Source organism: Denticeps clupeoides, chromosome 4 (assembly GCF_900700375.1).
Source record: "Denticeps clupeoides chromosome 4, fDenClu1.1, whole genome shotgun sequence".
NCBI classification, from domain to species: Eukaryota; Metazoa; Chordata; class Actinopteri; order Clupeiformes; family Denticipitidae; genus Denticeps; species Denticeps clupeoides.
This window is the reverse complement of record NC_041710.1, coordinates 5,001-19,833: the sequence shown is the minus strand read 5'-3', so window position 1 is coordinate 19,833 and position 14,833 is coordinate 5,001. Positions and strand designations below refer to the sequence as shown.

The 14,833-nt window shown below is 44.2% G+C and overlaps 1 protein-coding gene and 1 pseudogene across 1 annotated transcript; one reads left to right on the top strand and one right to left on the bottom strand.

Annotated features, from left to right (window-relative positions):
- Positions 1-3,441: 3,441 nt before the first annotated feature.
- Positions 3,442-6,150, top strand: LOC114789059 (zinc finger protein 239-like; the record flags this gene model as incomplete). The annotated part of the gene is made up of 4 exons (XM_028978123.1): positions 3,442-3,515; positions 3,683-4,056; positions 5,259-5,895; positions 5,951-6,150. Coding segments are annotated over exons 3-4 (815 nt in total), but the record flags the coding sequence as incomplete, so codon positions are not given.
- An 8,554-nt stretch (positions 6,151-14,704) lies between these two features.
- Positions 14,705-14,823, bottom strand: LOC114789370 (uncharacterized; annotated as a pseudogene).
- Between the last annotated feature and the right edge of the window lie 10 nt (positions 14,824-14,833).

Genomic DNA, 14,833 nt, shown 5'->3' with positions numbered 1-14,833 from the left:
ACAAAGTGGCATCAAAAACCCACCAGGGTTTATGTGGACAAGCTACAATTATGTCCGTGGTGAGAGACCTCCACCAACCAGTTCAGATATTTTTGTCCAGTTAAAAATGTAATAAAGGTGCCGAGAGGGTTTCCGTTGAATCATTTCAAGTACGAAGACTTCTTTAGTTTAAAAAAGTGCCCACCCGCAGCTTAACCAGCAGAGACATCAGTGGCCTTCGCCTTTGACCCCCTCAATCCAATATGCCCCTTTGAAAGTGTTCCCCTCGAGATGTTGCATGTTCACAGTAACGGTACCTGAGGTCGCAGCCACGTTGACCTTTGTCTGCCAAGTAGTATTCAGTTCATCTTGGAGTTAAAGCACTGATTAAAAGTGAGCTTTTGAACTATAGGTTGATATCCAGCCTCCCATTTATTTCCAACATTTTAGAGTACGTTTCAGCTCAGCAGCTGTGCACTTACCTTGAAGTACTGAAACAGCGCTGGTTAAAGTGCTAACGGCCGCACAACCCGACTTGTCCTGTTCGATCACGCTATTCTCCTCGACAAGATGAAGTGAAAGTGAAGTGATTGTCATTGTGATTGTCAGCTGGCACAGCACACAGTGACACAACGAAATGTGTCCTCTGTATTTAACATCATTTTTTTGGCCAGTGGTTGCCTAGCGGTTAAGTAATCAAGATTGCTGATTTGAATCCCGATGCGCCAAGGTGCCACTGAGCAAAGCACCGTCCCCACACACCGAATAATGCCACCTTGGAAATCTCAATGCACGATGCAGAAAAGCTGGTCCACGCCTTTATTACCTCAACACATTACTGTCTGAATGTTCTAGTAGGTGCATGAGAAAACTGCAGAGAGTTCAGAGTTCTAACTAGAACCAGAAAATTTGACCACATCACCCTGGTCTTACTATCACTGCACTGGCTACCCATCACATTTAGGATGGACTACAAGATGCTATTATTGATGGCCTTACACTGCAGTATGTGAGTGATCTTTTGGTTATTTACAATTCACCACGCCCCCTACTTCTCCCTGCTGGTGCCCATAGAGCTCACGGTCACAATTTGAAAAAGCTGAATGAAGCTAACTGTAATGCTAAAAGAGAGATGTTTACAGATGCGAGGTACAGGTCAGCCCAGGTATGTCCAGAGTGGCCAGCTGTCTCTCCAGCTCATGCTGTACGCTGTGCGGGAAAGCCGATAGGGGCGTAACGATGGAGCAGCATTCGGTTTCAGGGTATCAGGAACCCTGGGCGTGACGGCTCCACTATCGAGTGCAGGAGGGAGAGTCTCTGTCGCTTCCTGAAGGCGTTGGGTTTCCAGCCACTCCGGTCAGAGGCCTCATTACCAGAACCAAACACCTCGGGCCTGACTCTTACCCCTGCCTGTAGTTAAGAGCAGGGACCGGAGATGAAGCTGACAGATAAGCAGCTCATGTGTGTCACCAAAGTGGACCAGACAGCAGAAACAGACACATCACATTACAGGGACGTAGATAGACGATTCGCTCCTCAGCATTTTCAAATGTAATGACTAAACATATAAAAATGTAAACTATACACATTACTAATTTAATGCCAGTCCTCCCTCCATTCCCTGGGCTCAAAACTGACTGGCCATTACTTAATAGAACTGGGCGTTACAATCCCAGATATACTTTTTGAGTGTGTTGAGGTTGTCTTCTCACGTGTTTTGCGAATGATGAAAGTGAAAGTGAAGTGATTGTCCCTTGTGGTTGTAGCCTAGAGGGTAACACACTCGCCTGTGAACCAGAAGACCCAGGTTCAAACCCCACTTACTACCATCGTGTCCCTGAGCAAGACACTTTACCCTGAGTGTCTCCAGGGGGGGACTGTCCCTGTAACTACTGACTGTAAGTCGCTCTGGATAAGGGCGTCTGGTAAATGCTGTAAATGTAAATGTTGTGATACACAGCAGCACAGCACACAGTGCACACAGTGAAATTTGTCCTGCATTTAACCCATCACCACCCAAAGCACCATGAGAGGCGCCCGGGGAGCAGTGTGTGGGGACAGTGCTTTGCTCAGTGGCAAATTCGAAGTGGGATTCAGTGGGATTCGAACCGGCAACCTTCCGATTACGGGGCCACTTCCTTAACCGCTAGAACACCCGAGTCTGGCCCACCACAGACTGATCAGATGATGTGGTCATTTTGCAGCCCTCCTGGAGACCCGTGGGGGAACTGGCCCTGCCTCTGGCCTACGATCACAAACATTCCCCAGTCCCTGGCTACAATCAGTCGGAATTTCTGCCCATCTTGGATGAAGGATATTACAAGCTGAGCCTCTTTTCAGAGGCGGACGGGGAGGAGCAGGAACAATTAGTCTAACCAAACACAACCGGACAACTAAACATTAAACTGAGTGTGTAATATGACACATGGCTAAATTCAAATTTTATTTGTCACAGTCATACACAATATGATATGCAGTGAAATGCTTGTGCGACTGCTGTTGAACTCAATATTACAAATATTTGTATGCAAATAAAACATGCAATAGTTATTTCATTTTTACTATCTCCACCACTATTTATTTTTATTAGGTTTTTTGTGTGGTTGCTGCTTTGGTAATTCTCATTCCCTTCTTATACTTTATGCCAGTGTACTGCTGCTGGAAACTACATTTCCCAGAGGAACCTCCCCCAGGGATTGATAAAGTTCTACCTACCTACCCACCAACCTAACATAAAGAGACAGAATTCACATTGGTCATATTTGTATGATATTGCTTTGGGAATAATGAAATGTATCTCCATTGCCTATATACTACAGTATAACATAGTCATAGTAGTCAAAAATTTAAACAGATAAAAAAGAGACAGCAATATGAGAGGAAGGGGAAGCATCACAAAAAAACAAAGCCATAAGAATAACAGTCCAGATTCATGGCCCGGACAAAGGCCTGTGTTTCCACAGAGAAGCCCCGACTCTCCTCACCAAAACCATAATTGGGGTTGTGGGAGCGCCGTGGTATGACAGGTCATGGTGATGGTGCTGATCCAGAGCTGATTATTATACTGGGAAGGTGGTGTGCAGTGCATTGTGGGAAAGTCCCCTGGATGTCACAGATCACAATTTCTGCATGCCATCAACAATAGATTATTATTAAGTGTTCTATTCTGTCATGGCAGGACGATTATTTTGCCCTACGCTTCTGCTGTGCTTTAGCGTTAAACGTAGATCATTTTATAATTTTAATAATAAAAAGTTATAATTATTTCCTAAAAAACAAATACACATACAATAAAAAACAGCTAAATGTTGAACTATTGAGCTAATACTATAAAACGATGAAATACACACGATATGTGATTTTATACGTGTAGGAACAGCGTTGACGCGCTGCTCCGGAAAGTGACGTCACTTCCGGACGCCGCCGCTGCCGCCGCGTTTTCATCAGTCTCCGGACGAAGATGATGATGATGATGATGATTATGATGATGATGTTGATGAGAAGAAGATGCACACCAGGACAGACCGACAAGCACCGTGAGTCCGTCTCCACCTCCTCTGAATAAAACGCGAAACCAGAAGAGCACCTGTTTACAGATCCGGCCAATATACCGCATAATCACATCATTACCATTTATAAATATATATAATCCTGCAATATTTACATTAATAACTTGTCGGTTTTTTTATTCACTTGCCAGCAGAATAGTAGCATGTTTAGTCATCTGGTAGTAGCCTACCCCACTTACTACCATCATGTCCCTGAGCAGGACACTTAACCCTGAGTGTCTCCAGGGGGGGACTGTCCCTGTAACTACTGATTGTAAGTCGCTCTGGATAAGGGTCTCTGATAAATGCTGTAAATGCTTTAAAGCGAATGCTTTAACCCCATTGAGAATTTTTGCATATATATTGTTGCAGTTCATGTATTTGTGGGTTACTATTGGTTGGCCAGTTTGTGGTTTGCTAATTGCATTGTCTCAATTTTAGTTTGAACTCAATTATGCCCGTTCTTGGTTCAGATCAGATGGACTGTGGTAAGACATGCGGACACACAGGAAAGACGCCGTCTCTTCTGGTGAGTAAAGTAAAAGGTTTTATCTGTAGTGTTATTCTGGTGGTGGTAGTAGCCTAGTGGGTAAGACACTGGCCTGTGAATCCCACTTACTACCATTGTGTCCCTGAGCAAGACACTTAACCTTAAGTTGCTCCAGGGAGACTGTCCCTGTAAATACTGATTGTAAGTCGCTCTGGATAAGGGCGTCTGATAAATGCTGTAAATGTAATGTAAATGTATTCTTAGAAATTGGTCTGCTGCACCCAGTTTAAATCAGAATCTTTATTGTCATTATACTAGTAGAATTAAATAAGGTCCAGTTCCCTTCACTCACAGTAGCTACATTTATATGTGATATATGATACCTAAAGTAAAATGAATGGAAGAGATGAGTAGAGTAAATAGAAAATGAGCTATACAGTATGTAAATGTATATAATTATGTAAATATGTAATAAAATAGATCAAATCTATGTACAAATAATTATAGTTTTATATAAGTGCATTTGTATATACCAAATGAAATAGAATAGATTCTAAATTTATGTATACACAATATACAGTAGAGGCCAAAAGTCTGGACACCTTCCCATTCAAGGTGTTTTCTTTATCTTCATGACCATTTACGTTGGTAGATTCTCACTGAAGGCATCAAAACTATGAATGAACCATGTGGAGTTCTGTACTTAACCAAAAAAGGTGGAATAAGTGAAAACATGTTTTATATTCTAGTTTCTTTGCTCTGATTACTGCTTTGTACACTCTTGGCATTCTCTCGATGAGCTTCAAGAGGTCATCACCTGAAATGCTTCTCCAACAGTCTTGAAGGAGTTCCCAGAGGTGTTTAGCACTTGTTGGTCCAGCTCACCCCAAACCATCTGGACTGGGTTCAGGTCCGGTGACTGTGGAGATCAGGTCTCCACTTTTTATTAAGTGCAGAACTCCACATGTGTTCATTCATAGTTTTGATGCCTTCAGTGAGAATCTACCAACGTAAATGGTCATGAAGATAAAGAAAACACGTTGAATGAGAAGGTGTCCAAACTTTTGGCCTGTACTGTATGTGTGGGAAATAGGAAATATAAAGATATGTATGTTATAGTGTATAAATGTTTGGTTTTGATCGTGCAATTATCCTTGTCCCTTGTGGTCATGTTTGATTGATTTAATGCAAGTTACTATAAAGTAATAGCAATTATGGTTATACATGTTATATTTTTATAGATTGATTAGAAGACCTCCGAGGATGCATGCTGTTGTTCATGGTGTGGGAGGAGATTTGCACATGATGGTGCATGCTGAGGAGAAGCCCTACCTCTGCACGCATTGCAGTAAATGCTTTAAAACCATCGCTTACCTGCGAACACACCTGAAGGTGCACACCGGCGAGAAGCCCTACCGGTGTGAGCAGTGCGGCAGGAGCTTCTCGCAGGCGTCCAACTTCAAAACTCACCAGCGGACCCATACTGGGGAGAAGCCCTACCGGTGTGAGCAGTGTGGGAGGAGCTTTGCACAAGCGTCGCACCTCAATACTCACCAGAGGATGCACACCGGAGAGAAGCCGTACCGGTGTGAGCAGTGTGGGAGGAGCTTTGCACAAGCGTCGCACCTTAAAACCCACCAGAGGATGCACACCGGAGAGAAGCCGTACCAGTGTGAGCAGTGTGGGAGCAGTTTTTCCGAAACGGGGAGCCTGAAGAACCATCTGAAGATACACACAGGGGAGAAGCCCTTCCGCTGCTCGTACTGCGGGAGGGGCTTTTCACGGGCGTCGTACCTCACGGCTCACCGGAGGATTCACACGGGAGAGAAGCCCTACCGGTGCGGACAGTGCGGCATGACCTTCTCACAGTCCGAGCACGTGGAAAACGCACCAGCGGACGCACACGGGCGAGACGCCCCACCGCTGTGCGCAGTGCGGGAAGAGCTTCTCCCGGGCGTCGTACCTCAGCACGCACCGGAGCGTGCACACCGGCGAGAGGCCGTACATCTGGCGCCGTGTGCTACAAACGCTTCATTTGCCCCACGCCCTCACCGTGCACCAGAGGGTGCACACCGGGGAGAAGCCGTACGTCTGCGCCGACTGCGGCGAGGGCTTTAAAACCGCCCTCGCAGTGTAGGAACCACCAAACCAGACACGCGGGGGTTAAACCCCACCGGTTGCCACCAGTGTGGGAGGAGCTTCTCCCTGGCCGCGAGCCTCAAAAGACACCCAGAGAACGCACACCGGTGCTCTCACCAAGAGAACGGCCTCCTGAGCAGCACCAGCATCGTCAATTCAGTGGATCTTATCCATTCATGTAAAAAATGTAAATACGTTTTCCATCATTATCAATAAATGATGTATAAAATCGTTAGACAGTTGTTGAAGGTAATATCTGACACACATCACAGTACACCTAATGGAATATTCAGCGGTTATGGAAAGTATTCAGACCCCCTTAAATTTTTCACTCTGTTCTATTGCAGCCATTTGCAAAAAACGAATTATTAAAAAAAAATAAAAATGTGGACATTTTTGCAGACTTATTAACAAAGAGAAACTGAAACATCACATGATATGACTCTTTGCTGAGTATTTAGTAGAAACGCCCTTTTGATCTAATACAGCCATGAGTCTTTTTGGGAAGATGCAACAAGTTTCCATGCCTGGATTTGCAGAGCCTCTCCAGTTCTTGCAGGTTATATGGTAACGTTGGTGGACGGCCATTTTTAGGTCTCTCCAGAGATGCTCAATTGGGTTTAAGTCAGGCCTCTGGCTGGGCCATGCAAGAACAGTCACAGTTGTTGAAAAGCCACTCCGTTAGCTTAGCTGTGTGCTTAGGGTCCTTGTCTTGTGAAAGGTAAACCTTCGGCCCAGTCCTTCAAAACACCACAGCATGATGCTGCCACCACCATGCCTTCACTGTTGGGACTGTGGACAGTTGATGAGCAGTGCCTGGTTTTCCTCCACCATCAACGCTTAGAACTTTTTGGCCTTAATTCTATGTTGGTCTCATTAGATCAGAGAGTCTTGTTTCCCACCAGGAGGAGGAGAGGCTTCCATCAGGCCACTCTGCTGCATAAAGGCCAGACTGGTGGAGGGCTGCAGATGATGGTTGATGTTCTACAACTTCGTCCCATCTTCCATCTCTGGAGCTCAGCCACAGTGATCTTTGGGTTCTTCTTCACTGATAGCTCAGTTTGGCCGGACGGCCAGCTCTAGGAAGGTTGCTGGTCGGCCCAAAACGTCTTCCAATTTAAGGATTATGGAGGCCACTGTGCTTTAGGAACCTTAAGTGCAGCAGAATTCTTTTTGTACCTGGCAAGATCTGAGCCTTCAGGCAGTTCCTTTGACCTCATTATTCTCATTTGCTCTGACGTGCATTTTGAGCTGTAAAGTTCTTATATAGACGGGTGTGTGGCTTTCATAATCAGTCCAACCAGTATAATCAAACAGATGGACTCAAATGAAATGAAGGTGTTAGAACCATCTCAAGGATGATCAGAAGAAATGGACATAACCTGAGTTAAATATATGAGTGTCACAGCAAATGGTCTGAATACTTAGTACCATGTGATATTTCAGTTTTTCTTTGTCAACAATTCTGTGTTTTTTGAATGAGGAAAAATGAACTTAATGATTTTTAGCAAATGGCTGCAATATAACAAAGTCGGGGCAGTGGGGGCCTAGCGGTTAAGGAAGTGGCCCCGTAATACAAGGTGCCACTGAGGTGCCACTGAGCAAAGCACCGTCCCCACACACTGCTCCCCGGGCGCCTGTCATGGCTGCCCACTGCTCACCCACTAGGCTACCACCACCCCTCTTATAGTTAGATAGTTTTGTTTACTACAGACCCTAACAATTTAACCACCCCAGACAAATATTAATTTGTGTAAGGTACCTGTTACCTTAGTTAACTACCAAAGGTATCTTTATATCAGTAGGTTTGGATTCTTCTGAAACTTGATATCAAAATATTAGAACATCCGTATGGTTGGGCAGAATCTGCACTGGATCATTTTTGTTAAAGAAGGTGCTGCTCCAGTTTGCTTCATGTGAAAGATGAGTGTTAGATCTGGTCAGTGCTTCTTTACATTTTGGTGACCTCAGTATTTTAATATGCACCTTGCATCAACACTGGTTCTTTAAGAGATTCAAGTCTGTTTCAGAGCTCCTCCGCTGGCAGTCATTTGATATTTTAAGTGAAGTCATTCCAGTTGAAGAAGGGAAACTGGATCCTGTAACTCTACTGACACACATGTAAGTACTGGGATGGGGGCTGTATCAAGTTTTGTAGGTTGTGTCTTTTAAAAGTGTTCCTTTTTAGAACACTAATGAGGTTATATCAAGGCATACTGCCACAATACATACTAAAACTACCTAATAAATGCATAATGCAAATATATATATTTTGAAAAACAGACGCCATTCAGTCAGCGGTCACCTGACGCCACAAACACCAGAAAAACGACTGGTTCAGTCCTTCGTGTGAAAGAGGCCTTAACTCTTATCTCACCTACGTATTTGAAAGCAAAAAAAACAGATCTGATTTATTATGATGCATCAATAATTGAATGGAATGGTGAGACCAGTGAAGGTTCACACCTCAAGCAGTGACGGGAGAGTGTAGCTATAAGAGGATGTGGTTTTTTCTGGACTAGACTGGAGATCAGAAGGAGGCAGAGCCAAAGTTCAGGGAGGAGTTATTACAGGCTCTAGGTGGAAGGGAAGATGGCGGTGGAGTTTAACCAGATTGTTAAAATATCAGACACAGTGTCAATTATAAAGTTCATTTTAATATACAGTCACCTAGTCAAGCCTTCAATTCACCTTAGTTTGGCAGTCCAAGTCAGGGTACCAGGCCACAAATATACCACCATATAGCCACGTACCAGTCGTACGATGCAACCGTCTGCCGCAAACCGATCCTGGTTCCTGGCAATGAGCTGCTGCGAGACGACTCAGCGTGAAACGAACCAGAGGGTCACCACAGCCACCAGGATCTTCCAATGGACATGCAATGTAGATCATTACACTGGACAAAAACCTACCTCCAAACATGCTCTATACTACACTTTGGACATTTTATACCTCTACAACTGTTTTTTTTTCTTGGACAAATCAACACCAACCCTGCACTTGACACACTGCAGGCTCACTCTGCCCTGGAAGGGCGTCCTGCTCTGTATCACTCCTTCCCAAGGTTCTTCCTTTCTAAGGCGGAGATCTCTAGAAAGGAGAAGGTCAGTAGGGCTCAGACAGAATATGTGTGTGTGAGAATGAGAGGCGGGACAGCCAATGGTCAAGTTAGAGGGATTAGAACTGGCGATGGAGCTACAAGGCAGGAGGAAGAGAGGAAGGCCTAGTACAAGTTTTGTGGATGTGAAGAGAGAGGACATGCAGGTGGTTGGTGTGGAAGAGGATGATGACGTTGATCCAGTGTGGCGACCCCTAACAAAAGCAGATCTTTACAGTGCACTGACTGTTGGTTTCAGTAAGATGCATGGTGAAAATGGCCCTACACGCTATATGCCTCATGAAGCAACATGTACCATGGGTCTATTAAAACTAATGCAAAATAATGCATAACGTCAAGGTGCCGCTGAGGTGCCAATAAGCAAAGCACCGTCCCCGTACGCTGCTCCCCGGGCGCCTGTCATGGCTGTCCACTGCTCACTAAGGGTGATGGGTTAAAAACTGCATTTGTGTATTTCCCTGGTGACCATATATAATCAAATATTAAATCATTGAAATACATGGTCGGAACACATTGGACATGTATATAAATCACTAATTGGCAGCTGATAGAAATGAACCTGACAGCAAGTTGGCATCAGTGGCATGCCATGAAGTTTAATATTTTAAATATTAAAATAACATATATGTAAATCCTTTAGCTCTAAACAATTAGAAAATGAGCGGCGGCCTCTCAGAACACACATGCTCATCCAGACTCAGCTCAGGCCAGCATCTTTACAGAGTCCTCTCACCCAGTCAGGACCCAAGTGAAAGTGCACATTTCTTCAGATATTATATTTATCTTTCAACCATGTGACCAGCAGTGCCAACCTGCTGCTGTGAGACCTGGTCTGTAGCACAAATCGTGCTGAACGATTACCTGCACGTGCCCATCGGCTGCTGGGACCGTCCCACAAACACTTAAACCATTTAGGAAAGCAGTGTTGTGGGAGTCCCATGCGACCTGCATTAATCACGGACGGGCAGGGCGGTGGAGCTGCCCTCACAGGAGCCTCCAGCCCTGCTAACTTGGAGGAATAAATCACTTCTAAACAGGCTGGGCTCTCTCTGCTTTATAACACCAGTAGAGGAAATGAGTGACACCATTGTGTTGCACCAGCAAGAGCCGAGTCATTAATTAATGACTAATCGTGACAAATTAATCACGACTAATTAATTGATACCCATCTTGGTTTTAATGGACAGGCATGTCAGTACATTTGAGATGGTTGGTCTTGGTCAAGAAATGGTTGGAGAGATGGTAGGGGGGTAGTAGCCTAGTGTACTAAGAACCAGAAGACCCAGGTTAAAATCCCACTTACTACCATTGTTTCCCTGAGCAGGACACTTAACCCTGAGTGTCTCCAGGGGGGGACTGTCCCTGTAACTACTGACTATAAGTCGCTCTGGATACGGGCGTCTGGTAAATGCTATAAATGAGAGATGAGACTGACAAAAGCAATTTTCTATCCAGAGTCAGAAGCCCATTCATCAACAGTTAATCTTCTCTGGATGCATGTAAATACACACATGGTAAATTGTGAGGTGCTACCCATCTGAGTTGCTCCGTTGGTTTTGCAGAATGTGTGAAGCTCACATACAAACTGTTCTTCACCGCTGCGTGGTCCCAGTGGCGCTCTTAATTCTAGAAGAACATCGATACTTATGCCTTCACATATTCCACCGTTGCAGTTGTGGCTCCTAATAAATAATTCATGGTTTGACGCTTGTACACACAAGCTGCAGAGAAGAAACGTCCCGAGAGATAATAACATCAGCCGGTCTGTTCACACAATCCGTCGCCGGTGTGTGGGTTCACTTGGTATGATTAGCTGGTTCCAGTGCAGTCACTCGCAGCCCTGCAGAAGAGCCTGAGGTCAGCAGGCCAGGGACCCATCCAGCCCTGGGTTCAACTCTGGTTCTGCTCTGTCAGGTTTATTTCTCTCTCTCTCTTTCTCTTCTCCTGCAATGCAGCGGTTCATTGTGTTTTGTTTTCTTGGGAACTGAGGATGTTGTTTCCTCAGCGGCATTGATGCTTTCCAGTTCACACCTCATGAACTATAGATGATTAGTTGGCTGTAAATTATCTGCTGTTCATCAGTAAACACTGTCTGATTAATCACGTTTTCATGCTAGGACAAAACAAGGGACAAGGTCTGTTGTTAATTTTTCTGTATAAAAGAATTTTACTATATTTACATTCACAGCATTTACCAGATGCCTTATCCAGAGCGACTTACAGTCAGTAGTGACAGGGACAGTCCCCCCCTGGGGACACTCAGGGTTAAGTGTCTTGCTCAGGGACACGATGGTAGTAAGTGGGGTTTGAAGCTGGATCTTCTGGCTCATAGGCGAGTGTCTTACCCACTACCACCAATGACTGTTAGTTCCCTTGCTGGGCTACTACTGCATATCCACCATGCATTAGCATTTCTGCCTCTTGGCTCACATTGTCCAACATTTAGTTTTTAGTAAAGGTTTAATGACGTAATGTAAAATTCACAGGAATGGGGAACCTGAATGTGTTTTTATTTCCCTCTGCAACGGGTTACATTTTTCTTGCAAAATAAGGTCACAGTCAATGAGAAATTGTCATAAAAGTTCAAAGAGCATTTTCATTTAATCCAATCAAGAGTTCTATAATCCTCACCTTATAAAATATTCCAGTATTCTTTTAATCATAGCAAAATAATGATTCAAGCACATTGGGTATTCATTTAGCATTTTATATATGTCTGTTGTGTACTTTATTTTCATGACCATTTACGTTGGTAGATTCTCACTGAAGGCATCAAACTATGAATGAACACATGTGGAGTTCTGTACTTATCAAAAAGTGGAGACCCTGGCCTCCACAGTCACCGGCCTGAACCCAATCCAGATGGTTTGGGGTGAGCTGGACCAACAAGTGCTAAACACCTCTGGGAACTCCTTCCCAGAGAGAATGCCAAGAGTGTGCAAGCAGTAATCAGAGCAAAGAAACTAGAATATAAAACATCTTTTCACTTATTTCACTAATGGTTTCATTCTAAGTTTAAAAATATTGCTTTTCACAATAATGTCTGCACAATAGTGTGGGTTTGAATCTGCATGTAAACCTCAATATGTCTTTTGTGTATTAGAATTCATTTTCATAAAATATTATGCAGTGCTACAGTAAACAAGTGCTGCCCATGTCTAGGTCAGGATGGCCGAGTGGTCTAAGGAGCTGCGTTCAGGTTGCAGTCTCTCCTGGAGGTGTGGGTTCGAATCGAGGTAGCAGTCATTAGACCCCTGATTAAAAAGCCGGATCTTGATCGCAGTCAGCTTTCAAATTATAGACCGATATCCAACCTTCCGTTCATATCAAAAATCTTAGAAAAAGTCGTAGCCCAGCAGCTGAGCGCATACCTAGACAGCAACAATATCCACAAAGTATATCAAACGGGATTTAGACCTCATCATAGCACTGAGACAGTGCTGGTTAAAGTGGTTAATGACCTGCTGTTGGCCTCTGATCAGGGACGAATCTCGCTGCTTGTCCTGCTTGATCTGAGTGCAGCGTTTGACACTATTGATCACGCTATTCTCCTTGCCAGGTTAGAGAATGTCTTTGGGATTAAGGGAACAGCCCTTGAATGGTTCAGATCATATTTGACCAACCGATATCAGTTTGTGGACATCAATGGTGTTTCATCTTCACATAGTAAAGTAGAGTTTGGTGTTCCACAAGGTTCTGTCCATGTTACCTTTAGGCGACGTCATCCGCAAACACGGTATTGGCTTTCATTGCTACGCTGACGACACACAGCTGTATTTGTCAGCAATGCCAGACCAGAGGCAGCAGCTGAACAAAATAGAGAATTGTCTGAAGGACATTAGACAGTGGATGCTCACCAACTTTCTCCTGCTAAACCCTGACAAGACAGAAGAACCTGTACTTGGGCCTCAAGCAGCCAGGCATAAACTGGCTGACTACACAAAACCCTGGATAGCCTTTCTATCTCACCGAGTACTGAAGTGAAGGATCTAGGTGTCATCATTGATGCAGGTCTCTCATTCAATTCGCACGTAGATAATGTCACTAGGATAGCATTCTTTCACCTTAGAAATATTGAGAAAATAAGAAATATAATTTCAATGCATGATGCAGAAAAGTTGGTCCATGCATTTATTACATCGAGGTTAGATTACTGCAATGGATGCTCTAGTAGGTGCATGAGTAAACTCCAGCTAGTACAGAATGCTGCAGCCAGAGTTCTAACCAGAACCAGGAAATTTGACCACATCCCCAGTCTTACAATCACTGCACTGGTTACCCATCAAATTTAGGATTGACTACAAAATCCTACTTTTAACCTATAAAGCTCTAAATGGTCTCGCCCCACAGTACCTGAGTGAACATTTGGTTCTTTACGAACCGCCCCCCCCTTCGATCAATGGGTGCGGGGTCACTACTGGTACCAAAGGTGCAGAAGGTCCCAGCTGGGAGCAGATCCTTCTCCTATAGAGCTCCGCAGTTGTGGAACGGCTTGCCTGTCAGTGTCCGGGACTCAGACCAGTCTCAGTGTTAAATCCAATCTCAAAACCTATCTGTTTTCTCTGGCTTTTTGCTAAAGTCCTAGACCCTCATTTCACTTCATTTGACGCAGTGTCAATTATAAAGTCCAGTTTATCACAGAGTCCCCCTGTTAGACACAGATAAAGTTAAATTCACCCTAGTTAGGCTGTCCTAGTTAGGGGTACCGGGCCACTGAAGCACCAATATACCACTATTACCACATATTTCAGTATCAGTCGTACAGTGCAACCGTCTGCCGCTGCTTCTGAGACATGGAATCAAGCGCCCAGACTAATCTAGACCATGACACTGACTACATCCTGGACTTCTCCAACCCTACAACTGTAGGACTTATTATTATATCATCCCCAACCCTGCACTGACACCATTTACAGGCTAAGTCTACCCTGGAAGGGGGTCCCTCTCTGTATCACTCCTTCCCAACGTTTCTTCCTTTCTTTTTTTCTCTCTCCCAGAGTTTTTTTGTGTGGAGTTTTTCCTTGTGTGCAGAAGGGTCAAGTGTTGGGGTGTCAACTGTAGGGCCTGTCAAAGCCCATTGAGACATACTGTATGTGATTTTGGGCTACATAAGAAATAAATGTTGTTGTTGTTGAATCCCACTTCTGACAGAAAGTCCTTTTTTCCTTCTCTTTACCCACTTCTGACAGAAAATCCTGATTTCCTTCTCTTTACTGCACTCTTCACACAGTTTCAAAAGGCTCTTTTGCAGTGTATTTTTAAAAAGTTCGAAGTCTGGGTATCTGTGGGGATTCAAGCCTTGTGTTAATGTAAAAAACATGTTTTGTTGACATGAGTTTGAATCTAACAATTTGACTTAATGGTTTCTTTCTAAGTTTCAAAAAAGTGCATTTTCTTAAAATTGAATGCAGTGTTACACAACAGAAGAGTACTAGAGAGCACCTGGTATTCCCAGGCAGTCTCCCATCCAAGAACTAACCAGGCCCAAGCCTTCTTAGCTTCCGAGATCAGACAAGACCGGGCGTTCTTCGGCTGGTATGGCCGTAAGCAATTTCTGCT